Source organism: Talpa europaea (assembly GCF_964194135.1).
Source record: "Talpa europaea genome assembly, chromosome: 4".
Taxonomy (NCBI): Eukaryota; Metazoa; Chordata; class Mammalia; order Eulipotyphla; family Talpidae; genus Talpa; species Talpa europaea.
The window spans coordinates 71,154,652-71,182,131 of NC_140070.1; the positions used below are offsets into that span (position 1 = coordinate 71,154,652).

At 40.9% G+C, this 27,480-nt stretch overlaps 1 protein-coding gene across 3 annotated transcripts in view; it reads right to left on the reverse strand.

Moving 5' to 3' along the window:
- Positions 1–17,474, reverse strand: part of PHC3 (polyhomeotic homolog 3) — a gene marked incomplete at both ends in the record, with an annotated part of 72,612 nt that extends 55,138 nt beyond the window's left edge. For 2 of the 3 annotated variants that reach the window (XM_084231629.1, XM_084231628.1), the window contains 3 exons: positions 11,701–11,778; positions 12,850–13,005; positions 17,316–17,474. In XM_084231629.1, coding sequence (XP_084087755.1) covers positions 11,701–11,778; positions 12,850–13,005; positions 17,316–17,459 — 378 coding nt within the window. The remainder of the gene's footprint in view (positions 1–11,700; positions 11,779–12,849; positions 13,006–17,315) is intronic. The other variant, XM_084231627.1, reaches the window with a different exon arrangement.
- Positions 17,475–27,480: the final 10,006 nt, after the last annotated feature.

Consider the following 27,480-nt stretch of genomic DNA (forward strand, 5'->3'; position numbering starts at 1 on the left):
CACAAAATTTGGTCAGGGCAAAAGGGACTACTGAAGACAGACAGCACTTTTACGCTACATATTTGGATTGTCTGTCTCTTAACAAGAGTATATTCGTGTTTTACCTACGCAACATAAAAATGAACAAAATAAAGTTCTTCAACCTACTTTCTCTGTGATAATCACTGATTAAGTTTGTTGTATATCACAGATTTTCTTTCTGCATAATCAGAAGATATATAGATTTAACATTTAAAAATTAAGTTAAATGACAGGAATTCTGTTTCCAGGAAGATGGAAAAGATGTATTTTATTCTATTCCTACCACTAAATACAACTAAAAACACTGATGTTACATATAAAATATACATAAGAAGAACCCATAAAGTGGAGAAAATCAAATAGCTAGGAACCTCAGGTCCCCAGGAATAATGTGGCTATGAGCAACTCTGTTTTCTTTGTTTTATATAACCTATACTTGAAAATGAAGAAGTGAGTAAACAAGAAACACCAATAGGTGCGGACTATAAAATCTCCAACAGACACAAGGGACCGTGGTGATGGTTCACAGATGATGTGGTAGTGGGATATTTATGAGGACTACACCTACAGAGAAAAATTAAATATTGTATAAAAATGAAATACCATGTAAAAATATTAAAAATTAATAAAAAAATAGAAAAGCTCCAATAGAAGCCTACTCTTTCTAGCACCCAATCCCTCCAGTTAGTATTAGGGAAAGTCAGGTAGAAAGTCAGGTAGTAATAGACCACCACCAATAATCCACCCCATCTCTGCAGTATCAGTGGAGACCATGTATACAGTAGTAACATGGCACTCCAATTAAGGAGGCAACAGTGGAAGACTAGTAAGAAATCAGAACTCCTATCCCCCACTCACCAATTACAAGGAGTACCCCCTCCCTTGGTATCAAGGAGATCAAATGGAGAACCTAAGCTTCTGTGCCCAAACGGCTGTAAGGAGGTGGCACACATTCCCTTTCATGTGCCAGTCGAAGTAGGAAGTTTAAAGAAGAGCCACAGTCTCATAACATAATACTTAAAACTTTCAGGTTTCAATCAAAACTCCTTCATCATATCAAGAAACATAGAGATCTCAAACTAAATAAAAAAGACAATCAGGGCCTCCCTGGTGGCGCAGGCAGTTGAGCACAGCACTGTGAAGCTGTCTGCAGCCTCTGCAATACCTATTCGATCCCCACTGGCCGTGAAGATACCCATAGGGAGCGGCAGACCTCTCCAGTTTCGCTGCTGCTCCCCTCAGCAGTGTATTTCCGTCAGTCTGCCTGTTCTGTTCCCTGCTCTGTCACTGGTGGATCTGCTTACCCTCCCGCACATCTGGCCGGTACCCTGGTTCTTGTATAAATAAACATATCTTAAAAAAATAAAATTGGGCCTCCCCGGTGGCGTAGCGGTTGAATGCTGGGTTGCGAAGCTGCCTGTCAGCGCCGGTTCGTTCCCCAGTCGCTGGGTGAGGGTCCCACATGGCGCGCAGACCTCTCCTGCTGCCTGTGCTTCCCTCAGCAGTGTGTTTTGTCAGTCTGCCTGCTCTGCTCTCCGCTCTGACTCTGGTGAATTCTCTCACCCTCCCACGCTTCTGACTGTACCAGTGCTTGTATAAATAAAGAAATCTTTTTTTAAAAAAAAAAGTACACATAAAAAAATTAAATTAAATTAATTTAAAAAATTTTAAAAAGACTATCAACAGATACCAACACCAAGACGAAAGAGTTATTATCATTAACAAAGATTTGAAAGCAATCATCATAAAAAAACTTTGAAGAAACAATTATGAGTACAACTGAAACAAATGAGGGGAAAAAAGAAAAAAACCCTCTCAGCAAAGAAAAAGAAGATAAAAAGAGACAAATGGAGGGTCTGAGCGCTGGGTTGCAAAGCTGCGTGCAGCCTCTGCGCCAGTTCAATCCCTGGCCGCCAGGTGAGGGTCCCACATGGCGCGCAGACCTCCCCTGCCGCCCGCTGCTCCCCTCAGCAGTGTACTTCGGTCCTTCTGCCTGCTCTGCTCCCCGCTCTGGCTCTGGTGAATTCTCTCACCCTCCCGCACTTCTGACTGTACCCAGTGCTTGTATAAATAAATAAATAAATCTTTTAAAAAAAAAAGAGAGAGAGACAAATGGAAATTTTAGAACTAAGAATCAGAACACCTAATAATATAAATGAGGTTGGTCATACTATACACAGAGTATGATCACTTAATAACAAACAAAAACCTAAGTCTCTGTATACACAGTGTTTTTAGAAGCTCTAGTACTCCATTATATAAATTAAATCATTTAGATTATTGATCCTTAATTAATGATATTTATATTGCTTATAGCATTTCACTGTTACAAACAATGCATATTTGGGGAGCCTCTCTGGTGGTGCAAGGGGTTAAGCATCAGTACTATGAAGCAATCCACAGCTACTGCAGCATGAGTTCAATGCCCAGCCAGAGAGCTAACCTACACAGCACAACAGACCTCTCCTGACTTACCCACTGTTCCTCTCAGCAATGTATTTCAGTCATTCTGCCTGTTCTGTTCCCCACTCTGTCTCAGTTCTGTCCCACACTGCTGACCTGTACCCGAGCTCTTGAATGCATAAATAAATCTTTTTAAAAAATGTGTATTTGCAATTACATCATTTTTACATAATATAATCATAATTCTGTCATTTTCAGTAAATAACAACATTAAAAATGTCAATGCTTTGTTAAAGGGTATGTGCAGTTTTAAATTTTCATATACAGGGCACATGGGGTTAAAACGCAACCTATGAAGCAATCCGCAGCCACTGCAGCACAAGTTTGATCCTCGGCCAGGAAGCTAAAGCACATGGCACAGCAGCCCTCTCCTGTCTCACCCGCTGCTCCCCACAGCAGTGTACTTCAGTCAGTCTGCCTGTTCTCTTCCCCACTCAGTCTCTGGTGAATCTTCTTACCCCCCACACCTCTGGCCTGTGCCCCAGTTCGTGTATGCATAAATAAATCTTTTTTAAAAATAAATAAATTTTCACACACACTGCTGCCAAGTTATCCCCCAGAAAAGTACTACCAATTACATTCCACCAATGCTGTATCCAGGGTACCTACTTTCTCATGCCCTCAATGTTTTTGTTTTCATATTTGACAGGTGAAAATACAACTCACTGAAGCCTTTACATACATTTCCTTATTACTAATAACGTAAATATATTTTCGTATGTTTAAGAGCTAAAAAGTTTTTCTTTTGAAAATTATCAATGCAGGTTTTTTTGTGAATTCTTAATATTCATCATGCAACTAAAGAGTCCCTTTTCTTTCTGCTGGAACTACCAACTCCCAGTAATTCACCAAAATGACCAACAAAAAGGGTAAGAAGGTGTACCCAATATATGCTCTTTAGACCTTTTAGAAAATATAAAGTTGCTCATTGGCCCCATACATGTGAGACAAGATATTGTAGACATCAAGGTAATGGGTATTTAAAAAAAAAAAAACAGAGTGGAGACCTCCCTGGCGGCACAGGAGTTAAAGACACACCCCCCATCAAGATATCGGAAGCCACCATGGCATGAGTTCCATTCCCAGCCTGCCAAGCTGAAGCTGGCAAGAGGGAAGAAACAGATAACATTCAAAGGAAAACCAATCAGGCTGACATCAGACTTCTCCGAAGAAACACTACGGGCAAGGAGAGAGTGGAGGGACATAGTCAACAGACTCCAAGAAAACAGATGCCAACCAAGAATACTCTATCCCGCAAAGCTCTCCTTCCTCTTTGAAGAAAGAATATGGACCTTCCCAGACAAACAGAAACTCCGGAATTTCATTGCAACTAAACCCCCACTCCAAAAAATACTACAAGGAGTCCTAAAGCCAGAACCTCAGAGGGACGAATAACAATGAAAGAAGGCCAAAAAAAAAAAAAAGTTATTAAAAGAATAAATAAATAAAATCAAAGGAAAGACAAACACAATGGCAAATACAGATGTTAACATATCAATATTAACTCTAAATGTAAATGGACTAAACTCTTCAATAAAAAGACACAGAGTTGCAGCCTGGATTAAGAAACAAAACCCAACCTTTTGCTGTCTCCAGGAAACACATTTAGCTACAAAAGATAAAAATAGGCTCAAAGTTAAAGGATGGAAAACAATCCTACAAGCAAAGGGACCAAAAAAGAAAGCAGGAACAGCTATACTTATATCAGATAAAACAGATTTCAAACTCAAAAAGATAAAAAGAGACCCCAATGGTCACTACATTATGATCAAGGGGACAATACTTCAAGAAGAAATAACACTCATTAACATATACTCACCAAACGAAGGAGCACCAAGATATATCATACAACTGTTGTCCTCTCTGAAAACAGACATCAGAGAAAACACATACGTAGTGGGAGACTTCAACACACCACTATCAACAATGGATAGATCAACAAGACAAAAAATAAGTAAAGAAACCAAAGCTCTAAATAAGGACCTAGAGCAATTGGGCTTAACAGACATCTATAGAACACTAAACCCCAAAAAAACGGAGTACACATATTTCTCAAGCACACACGGATCATTCTCCAGGATCGATCACATACTGGGGCACAAGACAAACATCAACAGATACACCAAGATTGAAATCATATCAACCATCTTTTCTGACCATGAAGGCATCAAACTAGAAATAAACCATAAAAAGAAGGCAAGGAACTTTCCTACCTCATGGAGATTAAAAACCACACTACTGGAAGACCATTGGACTAATGAGGAGATCAAAGAAGAAATTAAAAAATTTTTTGAATTGAACGACAAGGAGGACACCAATATCCTAAATGTATGGGATGCAGCAAAAGCAGTAATAAGAGGAAAATATATAGCAATAGAAGCTCACATCAAGAAACAAAAAAGAACGCAAAGAAACAACCTAATCTCGAAGCTCAAAGATCTAGAAAAAGAACAACAAAAAAACCCCAAAACCAGTAGAAGAAAAGAAATAATAAAAACCAAAGCAGAAATAAATGAAATTGAAACTAAAAAAACAATCCAAAAGATCAATGAAACCAAGAGCTGGTTCTTTGAAAAAATCAATAAAATAGACAAACCCCTAGCCAGGCTCACAAAGGAAAAAAGGGAGAAAGCACAAATAAACAGGATCATCAATGAAAGAGGAGAAATCACAACGGACACAGCAGAAATCAAAAGAATAATCAGTAACTACTATGAACAGTTATATGGAAACAAGTTTAACAATCTAGAGGAGATGGACAAATTCCTACAACTCTACAATCACCCAAAGCTAGATAAAGAAGAAATAGAACACCTAAACAGACCAATTACAATTAGCGAAATTGAAATGGTAATCAAAAACCTCCCCAAAAACAAAAGCCCAGGTCCTGATGGATTTACAAATGAATTCTACCAAACATTCAGAGACGACGAATTAGTGCCTATCCTTCACAAACTCTTCCAAAAAATTGAGAAGGAAGGGACAATACCAAACACGTTTTATGAAGCCAACATTACACTAATACCAAAACCGAACAAGGACAACACAAAAAAGGAAAACTACAGGCCAATCTCCCTAATGAACACTGATGCAAAAATCCTCAATAAAATTTTAGCTATCAGAATCCAACAATGTATCCATAAGATAATTCACACGACCAAGTAGGATTCATTCCAGGGACACAAGGATGGTTTAACATCCGAAAATCAATCAACGTTATCCAACACATTAACAAAAAGAAATATAAAAACCATATGATAATATCAATAGATGCTGAGAAAGCTTTCAACAAAGTGCAACACCCATTCATGATAAAAGCCCTTGAAATTCTTGGGATACAAGGAACATACCTCAACATCATAAAGGCCATCTATGACAAGCCAACAGCCAGTATCATTCTCAATGGTGAAAAGCTGAAAGCAATTCCATTAAGATCTGGAACAAGACAAGGATGTCCACTCTCACCACTGCTTTTCAATATAATACTGGAAGTCCTAGCCAGAGCAATAAGACAAGAGAAAGACATCCAAGGAATCCAAATAGGAAAAGAAGAAGTCAAACTATCACTATTTGCAGACGATATGATATTATACATAGAGAACCCCAAAAACTCCACAGAAAAGCTAATTCAACTCATCAATCAGTTCAGTAAAGTGGCAGGATACAAAATCAACACGCAAAAGTCAGTAGCCTTCCTATACACAAACAATAAATCTGAAGAAGAAGAAATCAAAAAAACCATCCCTTTTGTTATTGAAACAAAAAAAATCAAATACTTTGGAATAAATCTAACAAAAGAGGTAAAGGACCTATACAAAGAAAACTATAAAACACTGTTAAAAGAAATAGAAGAAGACACAAAGAAATGGAGAGACATCCCCTGCTTATGGATTGGAAGACTAAACATTATTAAAATGGCCATCCTTCCAAAAGCAATATACAGATTCAATGCTATTCCAATCAAAATTTCAATGTCATTCTTCAAAGAAATAGAACAATTAATGATGAAATTCATATGGAATCACAAAAAGCCCCGAATAGCCAAAGCTCTCCTGAAAAAAAAAGAAGGGAATGGAGGCATCACACTCCCAGACTTCAAACTATACTACAAAGCCATAATCATCAAAACTGCATGGTATTGGAACAAGAACAGACATACAGACCAATGGAATCGAATAGAAAATCCAGAAATAAACCCACAGATTTATGGTCAACTAATCTTTGACAAAGGAGCAAAGAATATGCATTGGAGCAAAGAAAGTTTGTTCAATAAATGGCGCTGGGAAAACTGGGTCGCTACATGCAAAAGAATGAAGCTTGACCACTACCTCACACCATACACAAAAATCAACTCAAAATGGATTAAAGAACTAGACATAAGACCTGAAACCATAAAATATATAGAAGGAAATATAGGCAAAACACTACATGATTTGCACATCAAAGACATCTTTACAGACACATCACCCAAAGCAGTGATAGTGAAGGCAAAGATAAACAGCTGGGACTACATCAAATTAAAGAGCTTTTGCACAGCAAAAGAGACAATAACAAAAACAAAGAGAAACCCCACCGACTGGGAGAACATTTTTGCACCCAACACTAATGATAAAGGACTGATCACAAAAATCTGCAAAGAGCTGATGAGACTCAACAACAACAAAGAAAATAATCCAGTCAAAAAATGGGCAGAAGAGCTAAAAAGAAACTTCTCTGAAGAGGAAATGCAAATGGCCAACAGGCATATGAAAAAATGTTCAACATCACTTGTCATCAGGGAAATGCAAATCAAAACTACCATGAGATACCATCTTACACCAGTGAGAATGGCACATATTAAAAAAACTAGCAACAACAAATGTTGGCGAGGGTGTGGAGAAAAAGGAACTCTTCTGCACTGTTGGTGGGAGTGCAAACTGGTCCAACCACTGTGGAAAGCTGTGTGGAGATTTCTGGACCTACTAAACATAGAGCTTCCATATGATCCAACAATTCCACTCCTAGGTATTTACCCAAAGGACACAGAAACATCAATTCCAAAGAACACCTGCACCCCTATGTTTATAGCAGCACTGTTTACAATAGCTAAGCTTTGGAAACAACCCAAATGCCCAAAAATAGATGACTGGATCAAGAAGATGTGGTACATATATACCATGGAATATTACTCAGCATTCAAAAAAGATAAACACATGCAATTTGCAGCAACATGGATGGCGCTGGAAGGGATCATGCTCAGCGAAATAAGCCAAAAAGAAAAAGAAAAATACCGGATGGTCTCACTCATAGCAGGAATCTAGAAAACTTAAATAAGGGACCAGGAAAATGAATATAAGAAAGTGAAAATCAAAATCAACAAAAAACTATGAACCAGAGACACTTATAAGGGGGCGGGGGCGGGAGGGGAGGGATTGGGGTCAGAATGGGGGGGCTGCAATTGTATGGGGAATATAACAATAAAATTTATAAAAAAAAAAAAGATAGCACAAAAGGCAGGCCTAATGTGTGGGGACTAGGGAAATCTTGGAAAGGGTATCTAGATTGAGGCTTTGAAGAGTAGGAAGCAGAAAGCAGTATTATAGGTGAAGAGAATCAATGTGGCCTGGGAAGTAAGAACATACATAGGAAATTCCAGAATAAAGAACATTTGTTTAGAGAGGGTGTAAGGGGGAATGAAGCTGAAAAGGCAGGCTGACTTCAGATGTCTTTAGACAGGCAAGAAATAGTCTTTGACAGATTCTGAAGATTGTGTTTAGAAAGACTTATCTGATGCGGGGGCCTCCCTGTGGCACAAGGGGTTAGGACGCAAAAAAAAAAAAAAAAGTGGAGACCTCCCTGGCGGCACAGGAGTTAAAGACACACCCCCCATCAAGATATCGGAAGCCACCATGGCATGAGTTCCATTCCCAGCCTGCCAAGGAGCTGATCCACGTGGCACGCAGACCTCTCCTTTCTCGCCCAGTGTATTTTCAGTCAGCCTGTTCTGCTCCCCACTTTGTTTCTGGTGAACACTCTCGCCCCCTCCCTCACCTCTGGCCTACACCCCAGCTCTTGTATGTATAAATGAATAAATCTTAAAAAAAAAAAAAAAACACAAACCTAGAGTGCCCCAACAATGTTACCATGGCAAAACCAGAAGAACTAACAGTACCCAGCATGCAGTTAGCATTGTTGTGAACAAATATATAAAGGGCAATATTCTTGCCAAGAGAATTAATGTTCATACTAAACACTTTAGGTGGGGGGGAGAGAGGGAGAGAGAGAGAGAATGATCAGAAAGAAAAGGAAACCAGAGAGAAAGGTACTTGAAGGGCCAACCAGCTCTACACAGAGAAACAACATACTTCATTAGAAAGAGTAGAAAAAAGCCTAAGTTGCTGGTAACCATTCCCTACAAAGTCAGGGCATTATAGGTGTACCCAAAAGAAGAACTCTAGATAATTACAAAGGAAAAAAATTAACCCTCGTATTTCACAAATATAAGTTGATTGACATACACGATGCAAATATATTTTCAGCCATTTTGCTATTTATTAACTGTTGATTTTTTTTGCAGAAGTTTTAAACTAGTTTAAATTTCATTTTAGCAAATCAAATTTAAGGAAATCTTAGTACCATTCAGTTGAAATACAAAGACACCACGCTAAAGGCTCAGTCCCAACTAGTTTCAGAGCAAAACAATCATAAACTCACTGCTTTCATTTACTGATGAGTCTAGAAATAGTCCTTCTGTTCTAATGCGGGGAAACAAGAAAATTCTAATTACCTATGCATTCAATTAACAACAGTCTCTCCAAAATACATACATAGACTCACCAGGTGATATAATGGACTTTTAAACTTTTTTTAAAAAATAATATTGCATTTCCACATTGGGATCCCACTGCTATTCTAAACCCTAACCTATTTGGCCGATGACTTGACAACCTACCTCCAGGCTGGACCTCTCCACAGGGCTTTCACTATTATCAAGAAACCTACCTCAAAATAACAAAAACTCTGAAAACTACCACACTGTCAATGATGGTTCATTATTATCACTATCTAGAGATTTCTGCTGCCATGCTCTACCTCTCTTTTGGATACTGATTTAAATTTGCTAAGCCATGCTCTACGTCTCTTTTGGATAGGGATCTAAATTTACTAAGCTGCTTTCATATTTGGGCTACCAGTTAACTCACTGGACTTACCGCTCTATAGGATAAAAATAAAACCAATGTGATGCATTATTCTTTTTTTTTTTCCTGGACACCTGTTCTCACTATTTCTTTGCCCTCTACCCCCCACCCCACAGCCTGCTAGTCAAAAGTTCTGGCATATTTTATCATATCAGGTTGCCTGGTTTACTACAAGTTGCACTAACAATGTCATAAAAAATAAGCACAATCCTGGAATTATGTCCGTGAATACTCAGTATATAAAATCATAATAAAAAAAATCTAAAATGATACCTTTAATATGGTGAAGGGGAAAAAAAATCCAAAACACATACTTAATACATATATACTCTAACATTATCCCAGTATTTCACAGAATAAAGAATTTGTCTACCATTTTTTTAACCAGCCCAAAAAATGTTTACTACATTTTTCCTGTACTACCAATGTATTATATACACACATACCTGACATCAATAACTACTGAAATAGCTTAAGGCTAGATAATGTTACTTAAATTTTTCATTTTCTTCAGTCTAACATTTTCAAGTCATAACTAATTTTTTAACTAATTTTATTCCTATTCCAGGATACCTCCACACTATAAAAGAATTTTTTAATTAAAAATGTCAGACGGATAGCAGAAAAATATCTATATATTCACCATAGCATATACTTAGAAAGCAAAGACCATACCCTTAGCTAAAGAACTACAGCACAAATTCACCTTCAGTTCCTTGTAATCTACAAACTATACTCTACTGGAGTCAATTTTTCAAAGTATCAAAATAATACTATCTTCAATCAGGAAAAACAGCTACAAAGGACATTATTAGCTTAACTCAAGGCTACAAGAAGAATTTTGCCCACCCCAGGAAAATGTGGCAGTGCCTGGAGACATTTTTGATTAACATGCTGAGGAAAGGAGCTATCATAACCTGCTGGTTCCTCGTGGGTATACGATAGGGATGCTACACAGGATAGCCTCCCACATTAAAGAATTACTTGCCCATCATGTCTATAATGATGAGGTTGAGGAATCTAGAAAAGCTGATGAACTTTAAATATGGACTGCACTTCATGTCAAATTTCCTGAATTCCTGCACTTCATGTCAAATTTTCATGTGGGTTGGTAAAAGAATTCTGTTGCTAGGAAATATTAAAATGTATTTAGCAGTAAAGAAGTGGCTCAACTTATCAACAAATGGTTCAGAAAAAAGGTATGTGTATATGTACAGATAAAAAATGATAAATCAGTGAGCCAAAATGCCAACAACTGGTGAATCTGAGTACAGCGTATTAAGAAAAATTTGGGATATTCTTGCAATTCAATAAGTATTACCATACCTGTAAATTTCTTTTATCTGAGAAACTGGACACCAGCTTAATGACACTACTTTAATGCCCAGTGTCATTAAGCTAAGTGACATAGTTTTCTTTCATAGTTAGATATCACTAACAGCAACTAACCTATACAAATTACCTAGTAGAGGCAATTCGCAAAATAGGGTTAAATAGCAAATCAGTTTTCTTTTACTTCTTTTTCAAAGTATACTATATTGAAAAAACACAAATTTGATCTAAATAACTCAGGTGAGCATAACCTGAAAACTACAATTTCTAAAATTTGAATTGCACAGAAAAAGCTAGAAACATTTAGATGTCCACCAAGTGTACAACATTCTTCACTGTGTAAAGAAATTCAAAGTGTACTGTGTGTGTCAGATTTTCAGCACACACTGAAAACTGAAATCATTTAAATCACATATGACCTAAATGTAATCAGTGAGAAAACATGTAAAAGAAATAAGAAAACCATTTCTAAAACTCAGATTTTTCAATTAAAAAGGTGGAGTTTTAAAAGGGAAAAAACACTCATATTTTCATAAGTTTAACATTAGTTCTGATTTCTTGAACCTTACCTTTTCTCTTTCTAAGCACTTGCTACTTAAATAGAATTCAACAAGTATACAATAACAGCTTTGTAAATATTAGCAATTTTTTTCTGGAAAGCAATAATTAAAATTTCTTAATCCATGAAAAAAATTAGGGCACTTACAGATGTCTGGGACATACTTGACTGTTGTGTGACACTTCCTGTGGGGGATGTAGATGGCCTTCCACTGGACAAACTTGCCTAAAATAATAAGATCTTTATAATATGTCTATAAAAACTTTCTGGTAGCAGGATACCACAAAAGCATAATAAAAGTCAAAATATCTGTGTACGAACACACATTTTTACAGTCAACATGGATTAAGCTTTGGCCAAACAGATTAAGACAAAAAAGAAAAGGTTGAATGATGAAATCAGAGGGACCCAAAAGCTAATAGCTGCACTCATTGTCAGTTTTATTCTACAGGTCTCTGTCTTCTTTGATATGGAATCACTACTCCACATTCTGAAAGGAAACTGGAGCTACATTAAGTGCCAGTAGGCTTTAGCTTCCTAAGTCATATCATGAATATGATGTTACCTAAAATCGTACTGCAGAAATAACAGATAAAAGATTTTTTCACTTTCAGGTTCAGTCAGCTGAGTGCCTTCTCTGGTACATAGATTTAAGATTAAATATCACATAGAGTTTTATAGAAACAAACAATATAGTAGTAATGAAAATTTTTTAAATATAAATTCAGTCATAAAATCCTGTTAAGAACAATATGGTTGGATTTTAGAACGATGCATATACATCTTTTTACATGGAAAATGTATGGAGGAATATATATTAAGCTGTTCCGGTGGCCACCTCTGAAGAACGGAAAACAGTAGTAGGTGTGGAAAAGAACACCTCTACTCTACCTCTTATAAACAATTTATACTTTTGCTTTTTTTAATGAGTATAAATTGCTTACAAAAAAATCACTTATTAAAATTTAAATACAATTTATGTAACCCTAAGTATTCACTATTGTACCTAGGATTTTACACACAAGATTAAGACCACACTGCATCTTAATCTTGCATATTTCTGCAATATAGATATAAATCAGTGGAATGAAAAATAGCAACAGTGCTCAAATAAAAAACAAAGCCATTTTTTTCAGTTAATTTCTATTGGCAGCCTATTATATATCTTTAACAAAAAATAATCACAGCACACTTGACAACTCTGAAGTAATACCCAGCATATTTATTTTCAATAGTTATCTGCAGATAACGTCATCTTTGGCCTCATAAATTCATCATAATTTATCTCAGTCTCACCTGAACAGCAGCAAGGCTCTGAAGCTGGGAGCTGCTTAAATGCTGCTGCTGAAGTGCTGCAGTGTGCAGCATTAAATGCTGCTGTTGAGCTGCATACATTTGCTGAAGGTACTGAGCAGCTGAGCTGGAAGGACGATGCAATGCCTGTTGAATTACCTGTGATAAGTCAATTGAACCAATGTCAAACACAATCTTAACCATAAAATAAATTATTAAAATGTGCCAATCTAAAATTTCACTACTTTAATGCCCAGTGTCATTAAGCTAATGGACATAATTTTCTTTCATAGTTAGATATCACTAAGAGCAACTAACCTGTACAAATTACCTAGTAGAGGCAATTCACAAAATAGGGTTAAATAAACATTCAAAAACACCCTCAATCTCACTAGTATTGAAACTTCACTGCCACTAACTCACCCATATTCCACCGCCATTGACTACTGTGATTCCTTCCCTCTGTTCTTAGACCTTCCCCAACCCCTTCCCACATGGGTACTTTGGTTCTATAATCAGCGATAAAGGGTTAGTTTTTAAGCTTGTCTTTAACTGACTCTTAGTTTAGTTACTTTATATTCCACATATTAGTGACACCATCTGGTATTTATCTTTCTCCTTCTGATTTACTTCACTTAGCATTACCCCTTCAAGTTTCATCCATGTTGCCACAAATGGCGTATTTTTTTTCAATTGCTGAGTAATATTTCACTATGTATATATACCACATCTTCTTGATCCATTCTACTGTTCTGGGGTCCTAGGTTGTTTCCATAATTCAGCTATAGTAAATAGTGCTGCAATAAACACGGGAGTACACATTTCCTTTCAAATTAGTGTTTTTGAATTTTTTAGACAGATGCTCAGGAGTGGAATTACTGAGTCAAATAGCAGATCCATTTTTAATGTTTTGAGACAGCTCCATTCTGCTTTCCATAAGGGTTGAACCAGTTTGCATTCCCACCGGCAATGTAGAAGGGTTCCCCTTAATCCACATTCTCACCAGCACCTACTACTTCTGGTGTTTTCAACATGAGGCTTTCTCACAGGTGAGAAATGGTATCTCATTGTGGTCCTGATTTGCATTTTTCTAATAATAAGTGATTGTGAACATTTTTTTCATGTGCTCCCTGGCTGTTTGCATTGGCTGTCTTCATTGGGGATGTGTCTGTTTAGTTCTTTTGGCCATTTTTTAATTGGGTTATTTTTGTTGAGTTTGAGTTCCTTGTATATCTTTAATATCAGTCCTTTGTCAGATGTATGGTGTGCAAACATTTTCTCCCATTCAGCTGGGGATCTTTTCATTTTCATTTATGGCTCCTTTCACTGTACAGAAGCTTTTTAGTTTGAGGTCGTCCTAGCTGTTTATATTCTCTTTTGTTTTCCTTGTTGTTGGAGACGAATCACCAAAAGCATCACTAAAGCTTATGTAATAAAATGTTTTGCCTGTGTTTTCTTTTATGTACCTTATGGTTCCAGGTTTTACATCCAAGTCTTTGACCCATTTTGAGTTGATTTTGGTGTATGGTATAAGATTGAGGTCTAGTTTCATTCTTTTGCATGTAGCTGTCTCGTTTTCCCAACACCATTTATTGAAGAGGCTAGCTTTGTTTCAGTTTATTTTTTTAGCTCTATTGTCATAGATTAACTGTCCATGTATCTGTGGGTTTATTTCTCAACCCAGAGTTTTCAAAGAGCCTAAGGAGTAAGAGAGCCATAATTCAACTATAGTTTGAAGGTCTAAGTCCGAACACCTTGAACTACAAAGTTATGACTCCTTAGGTCTAATTTCAAGAAAGCATATTTCTTGTTTTTTACTTTCATATGTTTCTAATCTCATTTCTCCAATAACAGATTGCTACACATGTTATGTATATACTGCTGTCACAAAATCAATGACAAGCTCTTGACACCTATATGCAGGGAATTGTAAAACTAGCATTAAGTGGTTTAAAGTTACAGTATGCCCTTTTTTGTCAGGTAAAATGATACACGTTCTTCTAATTCCAAAATAAAATTCAAAAATCAAACTGAAATAACAAATGATTAATCTACTTGACACATATTTTTGTCATAGTAATTTTTTTATTGTTTTGCATATTCTCAGCACAGTCGTTCATAACCATTCAAAGCTACACTCATGAGACTCCTAAATATAAGTTAAAGGTATGGCACAATGTTATTATTTTTCTCTGAAAAAACAATGGGGCGGGGTGAAGTGAATTCAAAGAACTGAAAAAGAAAAAACTACTTAGTTTGATAATAAAACTGAAAAGAACTACTTAGTTTGATAATATTGATTTAACTGCATTTTCAGGCAAGCTATTATGTGATCTCATAAGACATATATTTAGTGCTTTCTATGAGACATGTCTTTATACCTCTCTTAATAGTCACTATTGCTATTTATTGGGTATATGAATGTGCGTCACACAGGTCTTAGCTTCCTTTAATCCTCATAATAACTAATGCAGTAGGTGGTCTCATCTTCATTTTACAGTTTCCCGGGGCTCTCAAATACACTTTATTTTTTATTATCTCATCCAGCTTACATAAAAATTAGAGAACAGGGCCTCCCCGGTGGCGCAGCGGTTGAGCGCTGGGTTGCGAAGCTGCCCGAGGCCTCTGTGGTGCCGGTTCGATCCCCGGCTGCTCCCCGGCCACCGGAGGAGGGTCCCACATGGCTCGCAGACCTCTACTGCAGCCCGCTGCTCCCCTCAGCAGTGTGTTTCGGTCCTTCTGCCTGCTCTGCTCCCCATTCTGGCTCTGGTGGATTCTCTCACCCTCCCACGCTTCTGACTGTGCCCAGTGCATGTATAGACAAAGCAGACAAACAAATAAATAAAATATGCCTCTATTAAAAAAAAAAAAATTAGAGAACAGGGCTTCCCTGGTGGCGCAGAGGTTAAGACGCAACCTATGAAGCAGTCCGCAGCCACTGCAGCATGAGTTCAATTCCTGGCCAGCCAGGGAGCAACCCACATGGCGCAGCAGACCTCTCCTGACTTGCCCGCTGCTCCCCTCAGCAGTGTACTTCTGTCAATTTGCCTGTTCTGTTCCCCATTGTTTTTAGTGAATCCTCTCACCCCCCATACCTCTGGCCTGTACCCCAGCTCTTGTATGCATAAATAAATAAATCTTTAAAAAAAAAAAAAAAAACTAGAGAACATAATGGTACCTTAAGGTATTATATCATCTGCATGCTCAAAGGTCTAGACACTCTTCCCTATATGTCATGCCTCAGAGAAAGAACGAACAACACTGACATTAAAAACACTCTACACTTCAGTTTAAATTTCTGCCAAAATGACTGGGTCTCCAACAATTCTGGCACCATTTCATGGTAACTTCAGAATCCTAAACTCCAGAACAGCTAAGTAGACATTATACTGGGATATCCACTCTAGGAAAAAAGCCCAAGAAGAGTACTGTATCTTTTCAGGATAAAATGCAATTATGGTGATTCTACAGAATAAAAGTAGGAACGGGGAAAAAATAAGAATTCACAGTGGTTAAGGATACAACTCTAAAGTCAGATAACCTACGAGATACAGGAATTTAGGCAAGCTATTTAGCCTATTTAAAATATCACTTTTCTCAATGGACATAATGATAGTATACACTTCATGTAGGTGCGGTAAGGATTAAGAAATGAGGCATGTAAAATATTTACCAAATAGTTGGCACACAAAAATTTTTTAATAAATAGTCACTATTGCTATTTATTGAGTGTATAAATGTGCGTCACATAGATCTTAGCTTCCTTTAATCCTCATGATAACAAATGCAGTACGTGGTCTCATCTTCACTTTACAGTTTCCAGGGGCTCAAGATTATGTCACTCACCCCAGGCTACATAGTTACCAATGATAAAGAAAGAAAATGAAATTCAAACAAAGAACATATCAGACAACATCCAGGCCCTTTTTATGCAATACTATATTGCATCAACCTCCATATTATAAAGGTTAACCAAATAAAGACTATTTTCTCAACTAAGGGAAGAGCCTGACACTTTTTAAAAATATTCCCTTCCCCACTACCCTTAAGAGAGCTTTATAATGGATCCTCCTACTTAGGATTTGTAGGCCACTTGGGTTTAAAATTATAGAGTTGATTAGATCTCCCTATGTCTATATTTGGGTTCAAATGTGAAATCACCCAGAAAAACTTCATTCTGCATGTTGAGACTCTAGGTTGAGTGTCTCCACATTATAGCAGCATCTAGAGTCCTCCTAATTATAATTTTCCTGTTCATGCATTTTATAAGCTGCATGTGACAAATGTCTTTTCAATATAATGATTACTAAATAGTTCTGTTAATTGTTTCAAACATTAACAATTCTAACTATATTCATTTAGAGGATATGATGCAACTCATTTGAGGTAAGAAACAACAGGTTCATCAGGCTTAAGGAAAAAGTAATGATATCCTAAGTCCTAAGCTCCCCATTATTATAACCAAATACCTGTACAGCATGTCGGTCTGGGCCACTGAAAACAGAGATCTGTGGTTGCTGCATTCGAGAGGAGGAAGTGGTGATGGTGGTGGTCGTGGTGCTACTTGTTGTTGTTGACACAGAAGAATTTCCAGGATTTGGTTCAGTATCCATTGCTGCACTGTGGTCCTTAAATCTGCCAGTTAACACAAAGAATTTATATTATCAAAAACATCATTTTATGGACTTTAAGAGACATTTAATTATTTCAAAGAAATTATCAGCACAATCTAAACTTCCAAGAATGTTCTCATAAAATACAGATTTAAATAAGCAGCCATTATGAACATTTAGAAAAGTATTTCACAAATATATAGCATATTTAATAGTTATACCCACTAAATTTGAGTTCAAAAGACTCAGGATATATAAATCAGATAAAGCCCACCCTAACGTTTATCTTATCAATACTGAATGAATAATGAGTTTTGAAAGCAAAACAAATGATGAGAGAATATTAAACTATCTGGGGAAATTAAAATGTAAGCAATATCACAGTATATAATAGTATTTCTTAAATGTATATTTCTTCACATTCTTTTAAACATACTATTAATAAATTAAAGCTATTCTTATCTATTCATTAAAATGCAATGTTTAAGGAATGGTGTTAGCTTAACTTCTGTCACATACCATAGTATGGTATATGGTACCAAAGTATACCATATACACTTTGCTTTAAAAATAAGTTCTTTTAGAAAATAAGTTAATTTAAAAAATGGCTTTTTTAATCATCTCACACTAGCCTTGTCCCTAATTAATCTATAACACTGTCCTTACTACCTCTAAGGACTGAGTTATACTTACAAACTACTCTGAGGAAACAGAAACAGCTGACAACTTCCCACTTCCTTACAAAAATCTCTTTAAGAATTGCTCCACATTATGGGGCCCTCCCTGGTGGCACAAGGGGTTAAGCATGAGCACTATGAAGCGATCTGTAACTACTGCAGCTGGAGCTCGATCCCCAGTTATGGAGGTGACCCACATGGCACAGCAGACCTCTCCTGTCTGGCCCACTGCTCGCCTTAGTGATGTGTTTCAGTCAGTCCGCCTGCTCTGCTCTCCACTCTATCTCCGGTGAATCCTCTCACTGCCCGCCCTCCAGCCCGCAATTCTGGCCTGTACCCAGTTTTTGTATGCATAAATAAATAAATCTTAAAAAAAAATTGCTCCACATTTTGAAAACAGCATAACTATGTTATTTCTTCATTACACTTTTGTACAAGACAAAAGTGATTCTGATTCTTTTTTTTTTTTAAAGATTTATTTATACAAGCACTAGGTACAGTCAGAAGCGCGGGAGGGTGAGAGAATTCACCAGAGCCAGAGCCGGGAGCAGAGCAGGCAGAAGGACCGAAGTACACTGCTGAGGGGAGCAGCGGGCGGCAGGAGAGGTCTGTCCAGCCATGTGGGACCCTCCCCAACAACCGGCACTGAGACCCCTCTTTCTGATTCTTTTCCCTCCAATTAACTTCACTGTTGTGGTGCAAAATTCCACTCAATACAGAATTAAGTAAATTCAAACAATACTTTATTTCAAGTTAGTTCTGAAGGTGTCCGTTGTCAAAACTAAAACTACAGTACTTCTGTAAGTCAGAAATGTGCCACAATGGTGAAAAGCACATTTGAGGATATACTACTTTTATCTGCCTTTCTTATCCTTTTCTTCTGAAAAACAAAATTTGACCAGCCTCACACTAGCAGCACTGACAAGAATGTAAAAAGAACACTTTCTATTTCACAAAAGACAAAGGAATTTGACACAAATTGCGTAAGAATGCATTATTTCCATAGGGTGCCCTTATAGGTAGAAATTTTCTTGTTTATATCATTTATGTAAACAGTACTTATAAGCTCTTTCAGTAATCAAATGTAAAAATAATGACCATTTGATAATAAGAGGGAAAATAAAAGAAAAAATGGGAGGAAGGTGACTCCCCACTTTCTTGATTAGTAAATGACTCACACCTCTTTATGCTGCCCTGTTTAATAGCTTTGCAAACTGTCTTCCAATCATCGAATCACAGCATCATAAAGTAACTGCGCCACATCACACAGATTTAGTGTTAGATAAGGTAAACTTTTTACCAAATAATTGCCTGCAATAATACTTCTGAACTACCTACCAGTGATAAGCAAAAAACTCTGATCCTTTTAGAGTGCTATTCTGCTCAACCATGTCCTCAGCAGTTCAGTAACTAACCAAAAATGGTCACAGCGAATCCAAATTCTAGGCATAAGTCAAAACATTGGGGAGTGAAACTGGCCGAGCCCTTGCACTGCGTTTGCAGACCTGACACAAAAGAACAATTTTGATAACTTCACCGTCTCTGCACAGTGATGCCAGCAAAATAACAGCTGGCAGTTCTGGTGCTCAAGAGGCCTACTAAGTAAACAGTAAGTTTGAGTCGCTAACCAAGCATACCGTCACACAGCTACACAAGAATGTGACCCGCGAGGGAGGCACTAAAACTGCAGCCAGAGCCCCGAGGAAGGCGGTGCTTTCCTTCCAGGGGGTTTTCAGTCTCCACAGAACCGCAGCGGACCCCGCCGCTCCCAGGCCTGCTGGGACACCTCCTCCACGCCTCCCCGGAGAGGGCGCCGGGCTTCTCGGGTTCCCCCAAGAAAAGGAGTGGGGTGGCGCTGGGGCGAGAAGGAGGGGAGCGCGAAGGAGGCCTGGCAGTGCCCGCCCTGCCTAACCCAGCCTCCGCCGGCCCTCGGCGCGGGCGGCCTTACCACGGCTGCCCGCGGGGCCCACTTGCAGGGATGACAGCGTCTAAGCGGCCACCGGGGCTCATCCCCCCGAAGGACCCCCGCGGCCGGGGTCCCCGCGGTGACCCGGCGTAAAGGGCCCAGCAGATCCGGGACCAGACGCCAGAAAGAGCGCTCCCGCCAGGAGGTAACAGACGCTCACAGTTCGCCTCCGCCCCCCGACACGGGCCGAGCGGGCCCCCCCACGGTAAGAGAGCTCTCGGGTCTCCCCTTCCCCGCACTGCCCGCGAAAGGGCCCTGAGCTTTCCCCTTGGGGGACGTGTCGCTGCCCCACTCGCCCCCCCCACCCCCGTTACGACATCAGTCACCAGCAAGTCACTCACTCCGCTTCCGCCATCTTCTCTCCTCCATCACTAACACTGGCTGCGCATGCGCCCCCCGGCGGCGGGCGGAGGGGAGGGGTCGGTCCTGCCGCGGGCCCCGCCGTCACGTGGGGGTCCTCGGCGCCCACTCTCGCCCCCCCTACCCCGACTCCTCGGGCCTTGCTGTCTCTGGGAAGTGACCAGGTCTCCCCAACTTAGATTTTGGGTCGCAGCTCCATCCCTTCGCATTCTTTTGCCTGGGGTCCTCCTCCCCTTGGGGTGGATATCCGCAAGATAGGAAAGGTTCTGCTTAGACTGTTAAATTAAAATTTTGAACATCTAAAAATACCAAAACCTGCGCTGCAAACTGCATGCCAAGAGTAAGAAGAAAGAAAATACCACAGGTTATTGCTGAGGTCTCAGAAGGAAAGGAAAGTCCATGGTGGCTACAAGGGTTGTTACCAGGGCACGTAGGAATTTGGGGATCCCTGTCAGCAATCTTTCTTTTGGGCTCAGTGATTGAAATATTCTGGAAGCTTTGGACCTTAAATCAAGGAATAATACATTTTGACTACCCTTCATTAAAAAAAATTGATCAAAAGGATGTCTCCCTTTTGCATTCCTTAAATTGGTGGAGGGCAGAGGGGAGGAGATGGAGTGGTGCTCATTTCAAGATCTGTAAATCCATCTTGATGTGTAATGTTGTCTCATGGAACATATACTTAATCTTAGAAAGCTTGTGTAGGAGAATCTCCCTGGGGAGGGAAAGAGAACTCTTGCTTCAGAAACTAAATTCTTTCTTTATCTCATCCCCATCTGATAATACTGTTTCTCTAAGTTATTTTCCTATCTGAGAGCAGAGCCCTTCCTAGTATTCCAAGAACTCACTGAGAAAGTCCCTTTTTGAAAGTCCCTGTAGATGCTTAAAATTAAGATATTATTACTTTGTCTCTGTTCTGACTTGTGCATTTGTCATTCAACACTCCGGAATCAACTTTGCATTAGCGCTGCTGAAAAACAAAAGTGAAGAAAAATTCATAATTCAAAGAAAATTTTGACTAAATCGGTCAAAATTGTTCCTTTTCATCCTTCTTCCCTTAAATATCTAAGGCCTGTATCTATGTTGTAACATCCTGCAGATTGGTGTTAAAATTCAAAACATATGTCAAGTAAAGTCAGACTAGTATTATTTCTTCAAAACATTTCAAAATGCAATATTTATTTTAACAACAGCTAATATTTGTGCAGCCTTTTACAGAATGCCTATGATTTCCACCACTCATTTGATCTTCACAACATCCCTATGAGTAATTAATCATCATTTTTAGTTAGCACGGAATTATAGTGAGGTGATTAAATGCCAAAGGTGACTCTGATAGAATATACCAGAAGTGGGGTTCTAAAAATTACCTTTTTTTTTTTTAATAGAGGCATGTTGTATTTATTTATTTGTTTGTTTGTTCGTTTGTTTTTTTGTTCATACATGCACTGGGTACGGTCAGAAGCGCAGGAGGGTGAGAGAATTCACCAGAGCCAGAGCAGGGAGCAGAGCAGGCAGAAGTACACTGCTGAGGGGAGCAGCGGGCGGCAGGAGAGGTCCGCGCGCCATGTGGGATCCTCCTCCGGTGACCGGGGAGCATCTGGGGATCGAACTGGCGCCGCAGAGGCTGCAGGCAGCTTCGCAACCCAGCGCTCAACCGCTGCGCCACCGGGGAGGCCCTAAAAATTACCTCCTTAAAGTCAATCAGCTGGCCACTGCAAAATATTAGAGACTATGATGAACTGCATTAATGAAATGTATCATCACTTAAGAGATCAAACAGACGGTTTATTATAGTTTTTTCATTTCCTAAGGAAAGGAATTCTTGTCCTGCTTGTAGGTTGAATTTCTTTCTAAAGTTTCTAAGAACCGGACCTCCCTGGTAGCACAGGCGGTTGAGCGCAGTGCTGTGAAGCTATCTGCAGCCTCTGCAGTGTGGGTTCGAACCCAGCCAGCCAGAGAGATAGCCAGTTGGCGCAGCAGACCTCTCCTGTCTCGCCTGCTATTCCCCTCAGCAGTGTATTTCAGTCAGTCTGCCTGTTCTGTCCCCCGCTCTGTCTCTGGTGAGTCTGCTTACCCTCCCGTGCATCTGGCCTGGACCCCAGTTCTTGTATAAATAAATAAATCATAAAAAAAAATCTTTAAAAAAAACCTAGGAGAGTTGCTACAATCTTATATGATTTTTTAAAAATCCCTCCAGATTTCTGAAGGATAGATTGAAGGACAGTGTAACTGGATACAGGGAAACTAGTTGGGAAACTATTAATCCTTTGAGAAATTATAAGGGCTACATGAGCATAAGGGACAGCTAGATTAAATGTTTACCGTCTTGGTTGCACTGGTCACATTTCAAATATTCAACAGCCATATGTGGCTAGTGGCAACATTTCTGTCATATAGTAAGACCCATTGTGTAATGCAGTCTGAACTCTAGATCAGAGGCTGGCATTCTATTATTTCTATGTTAGTCAGTTTGGGCTGCTATAAGAAATACTATATAGATTGAATGACTTAAACAACAAACATTTCCCATAGGTCTGAAAGCTGGGAAGGACAAAATCAAGTACTGGCAGATTTGGTGTCTGGTTAGGGTCCTTTTCCTGGTTCACAAACAGCTGTCTTCTTGCTACATCCTCGCATGTTGAGGAGATAGCAGGCAGTGTGGCAGGAGTGGGGACCATGGGCATTTAGGCCACTTCATCATATAATCTCCTTGTGCCTTCAAGGTCAGCTAGGCCCTATTTTGTATATTACACTTCCATTTGATGATGGCATTCTAAGATTCACACCCATTTTATGACTTATAAACATTCAGTTCATGATGGGCAGCTGAGGTTGCATGGTTCCTTGGTGAAGCCTTCTGTCTCAGTCCTAGTCACAGGTCTAAAGCTAGTTCTCAAAAGGAGTGTAGTTACCTGTGGAGGATAGTAGGGCTTTGTTCCCAAATCCTAAGAGCTGGTGCTGTGACTCACTGTAAAGCAACCAACCCATTCCGAGCAGGTTTATGAACAGTTCTAGCAGCCACATGCTCTTCGCTGTGGTTTGTAGTCGTCATTCTCCTCCGTACACTCCACTCCTCCACCCTTGACACCGCACCACCACCACGCCGCACTCTGCTGCACCAACCTTATAAATCAGTCTCTTAGCTCAGGTGGACCCACTTCAGGTGCCCGCCATCAGGCATGCACCCAGGATCACAGGGCTCCCTCATCTATCCTGATGGTGGGAGGGCAGAAAAGCCTGATACCTTTTACCTTACCCTACAGTCCACCCCCTCAGGGTTTTCTGCCATATAGTCCACGTATATACAATTTTTTAAGCAAACATGAACAGTGCAGCCATGGACCACAAAAGCAAATACATCACAAAATGACTAAACTTAATTTTCCTAGGGGCGGAAAGACAGAGAAGTTACCGGTACCAGCAATGGGAGATCCCTCCCATCGGGCAATATACATGCCAATTTGGCATCTGAGGACAATATTGCCGCTGGCATCAGTGGCCTTCCAGGTCGTGAGTACCACACTCGCTTTGCCAGTGAAGAGGCATCAGTGGGTTCTACATGCAAAAGGAGTGGAGAGCTCATAATGGGCCACAGAGTTATTACAAATGTCGCCTTGAGGATTGCCCGCTGATCTGCCACTCCAGGGTGGGTAACACGCACCCGTGGCAGCCACTGCGCACTCACCCATGGTTTTATCTGTAAATCAGCCTCCAGGCCACGACCCCAAGGGGCTATCAGAGCCACCCACCGCATGTGGGGAGCCTTCACTGTCCAGGGCCATTCCCAGTCCACAGTCTGCCCTGGGTCCACTCCAGTTGGGGCTGGAAATAAGATGTTGCCCTGCTGGCCAAGTCCCGGTTTTAATAAGACGTCTGCAGTCTTTATTTGTAATTGGATGGGAGCAGCGGCACGATGTAGCAATGCCTCCACTGGAGCCAGGCCGCCTCTCCTGCTCCTCTCAGTCAATGTCTGCAACACCTCCCATAGACATCAGCTCCACCCGGCCAGCGTCTGAGTGGGGGTGGTAGCTCTTAGTCCTTGCTTCAGCAGGCCATTATACCTCTCTATAATCCCTGCAGCTTTGGGATTATAGGGAGTGTGAAACTTCCATTCAACACCCATGTTCTTGGCCCACTGCTGCACCCGGGCTCCTGTAAAATGAGTCCCTTGATCACTCTCCACTACCAGCGGACGTCCATATGCAGCACATACGTGCCAGTGCTGCCAAAACTGCCTTTTGGTCCGCATGTGGAGCAGGGTAAGCTGCCAATAACCCGGTAACAGTGTCCACACAGGTGACAGCATATTGTTGTCCATCGGAGTGAGGTAGTGGTCCAATGATGTCAATCTGCCAGCGTGTCAGGGGTACCTGCCCCCGCAACACCTGGCCTGTAGATGCAAAAGGTCTCCGGGGGTAAGTCCTAGAACATACTACACATGTTTCACATGCAGTCTGGATTTCTTTTAAAGTTACAGGTAGACCCCAGGCACGCACAGTGGCCCACATTGTCTTCTGCCCTGCATGGAGCAAGCATCTGTATAGCCACTGTGCAACATCGCCCTGGAGCAGTTTCAAGCCATCGAACCCGGGCTAGGGTATCTGCCTCATTGTTGCCTGGTGAGGCTAATGGGGCATGTCCTGTGACATAATAAACAGTCACCTGCTTCTGATGCTCCAGATCCCATAGATCTTTCCATAGGGCCTGGCCCCACAATGGCCGATGCATAACTGTCCAGTCATTTAAATTCCATGTGGAAATCCACAGTGTCAGACCCCTGTACACAGCCCAACTGTCAGTACAGATTACTAGAGGGGAAGGCTCATGGGCCACCACCATCCATACTGCTCGCACTTCAGCCCATTGGCTGCTCCGTCCCGTCCCGGTTTCGAACCAAATAGTGTCTGTTTCTGGGTGGACAGCCACCGCTGTCCAAGAGGCTGGCTGGCCCCGGCTGGAGCCGTCTGTATACCAGGCCTCTGCTGGAATTGGTGCTCGACCCTCCTTGTAGGGACTAGCTTCAGGTTCGGCTTCTACACAGGCTTCTGAAGTTGGTTCCATACTAATTTATGTCACAGGACCAAGAACCTCCTGCAACTCCACCCTTAAGGGGCTAGTTGACAGGGTGCAGCGCTGTTCTAAGTATGCCCCCCACTTCGCCAAAGTGGGCGTTTGAGCAGTGCCACTATGGGGCTTTGTTGTCCAGTCCCGTACCCATCCAGCTATTGGGCAAGTGGTTCTCACTGAGACAGGGGCTGTGGCAGTTATACTTTCTGTGGCTAGTAAGGCTGCATATACCGCAGCTAATTGTTTCCCAATTAAAGAATACCTAACCTCAGCCCCCTTCCAGAGTTGGGACCAGAACCCAATAGGCTGTCGTAGCCTCTCTGATTTCTACCAGTCCTCACCCGAACCCTTCCTGAGTAACATGCACATCAAGCTCACAGGGTCCGGCTGGGTCAAAAAACTGCAAGGCCTGAGCAGTCTTTATAGTTCGTTTGGCCGTGGCAAATGCTGTGTCTGCCTCAGCTGACCAATCCCACCTGGCTCCCTTACGTATTAACATATACAAGGGTCGTAAGAGCTGGGCCATGTGAGGTATAAATGCCCTCCAGTAACCCAGCAGACCCAGAAAGGCTTGCAGCTGCTTCACTGTGGTTGGAGTGGGGTAAGCTTGCACTTTATCTATCACAGCTTCAGGGATAACCTTTGTCTTACCCGACCAAATGACTCCCAGGAACTTAACTGACAGTCCAGGCCCCTGCAGTTTGCTTTCGTTGATTGCCCAGCCGCATGTTTTCAGGTGTGTTAATAAGAAAGGTACTGCCTTTTCCAGATCTGTAAGAGAGTCACTTGTCAATAAAATATCATCAATATAATGGTATAAACGCACTGAAGATGGCCTTTCCCACCGGGCTAAATCTGCTGCCACCAGCCCGTGACACAGAGTCGGGCTGTGCAGGTATCCCTGTAGCAGCACAGTGAATGTCCATTGCCGGCCTTCCCAGGTGAAGGCGAACTGGTCTTGACTTCCTGGGGCTGTATCTATTGAAAAAAAAGCATTTGCCAGATCGGCTACAAAATGGTACATTCCCAGCTCTGGCTCAGATGATCCATCAAATCTGCCACTGAAGGCACTGCAGCATGCAAGGGGGGAACTACCTTATTCAATTCACGATAATCTACTGTCATGTGCCAAGAGCCATCGGGCTTCTTCATTGGCCACACTGGCGAATTGTAGGGGCTGTGGGCAGTACGCACAATGCCCACTTTCTCCAGCTCTGATATTGTGCCTGTAATTTCTTTGTAGCCTCCGGGCAACCGATATTGCTTGGTATTAGTCACTCGCCTAGGGACTGGCAGTTGTAGGGGCGGACGCTTAGCGTGTCCTCTCACCACTGCCTTTACCACTCGCACTCTAAGGCGAAACTCTCCGACTGTGGTTTCTAGCCATAAGCCACGTAGTACATCCACCCCCAGGATGTACTCCGGGATGGGCAATACATATACTTTATACTCTTTCGGGGGTAATCGCCCAATCCCCAGAGATAGTTTTACTGCTGTCACCTTGACACTCTGGCCTCCATAGCCATCGATATAACAAGTAGACCCATGAAATCTTTCTGGATTTCCATAGAGCAGAGTACAACCTGCTCCTATGTCTACTAGAGCTAAAACCCTTTGTACGTTAGTCGGGGACCAGTGGATGGCAAGCTCCACATGTGGCCTCCGTCCCCGCCCGTCCCCTGTGGACGGGTTCCTTGGCCCTCACCCTATTCAAAGGATATCAGGCCATCACCCGAGGACGGGGCTGGCAGCAAGTGGTCTTCCAGGCACAGGACACGCGCCTGAGGCCTCGGGCTTCCAGGCTCCCCCTGAGCAGCAGTCCTTCTCATGGGTGTGAACCTCTGGTCTTCTCTCAGCTGCTGCCATAATTCCAATAAATATGCATTGGGCTGCGTGTCTATTTTAGTGCCATCTACCCCTGCTCTTATTAAACCCATCCACATTTGGT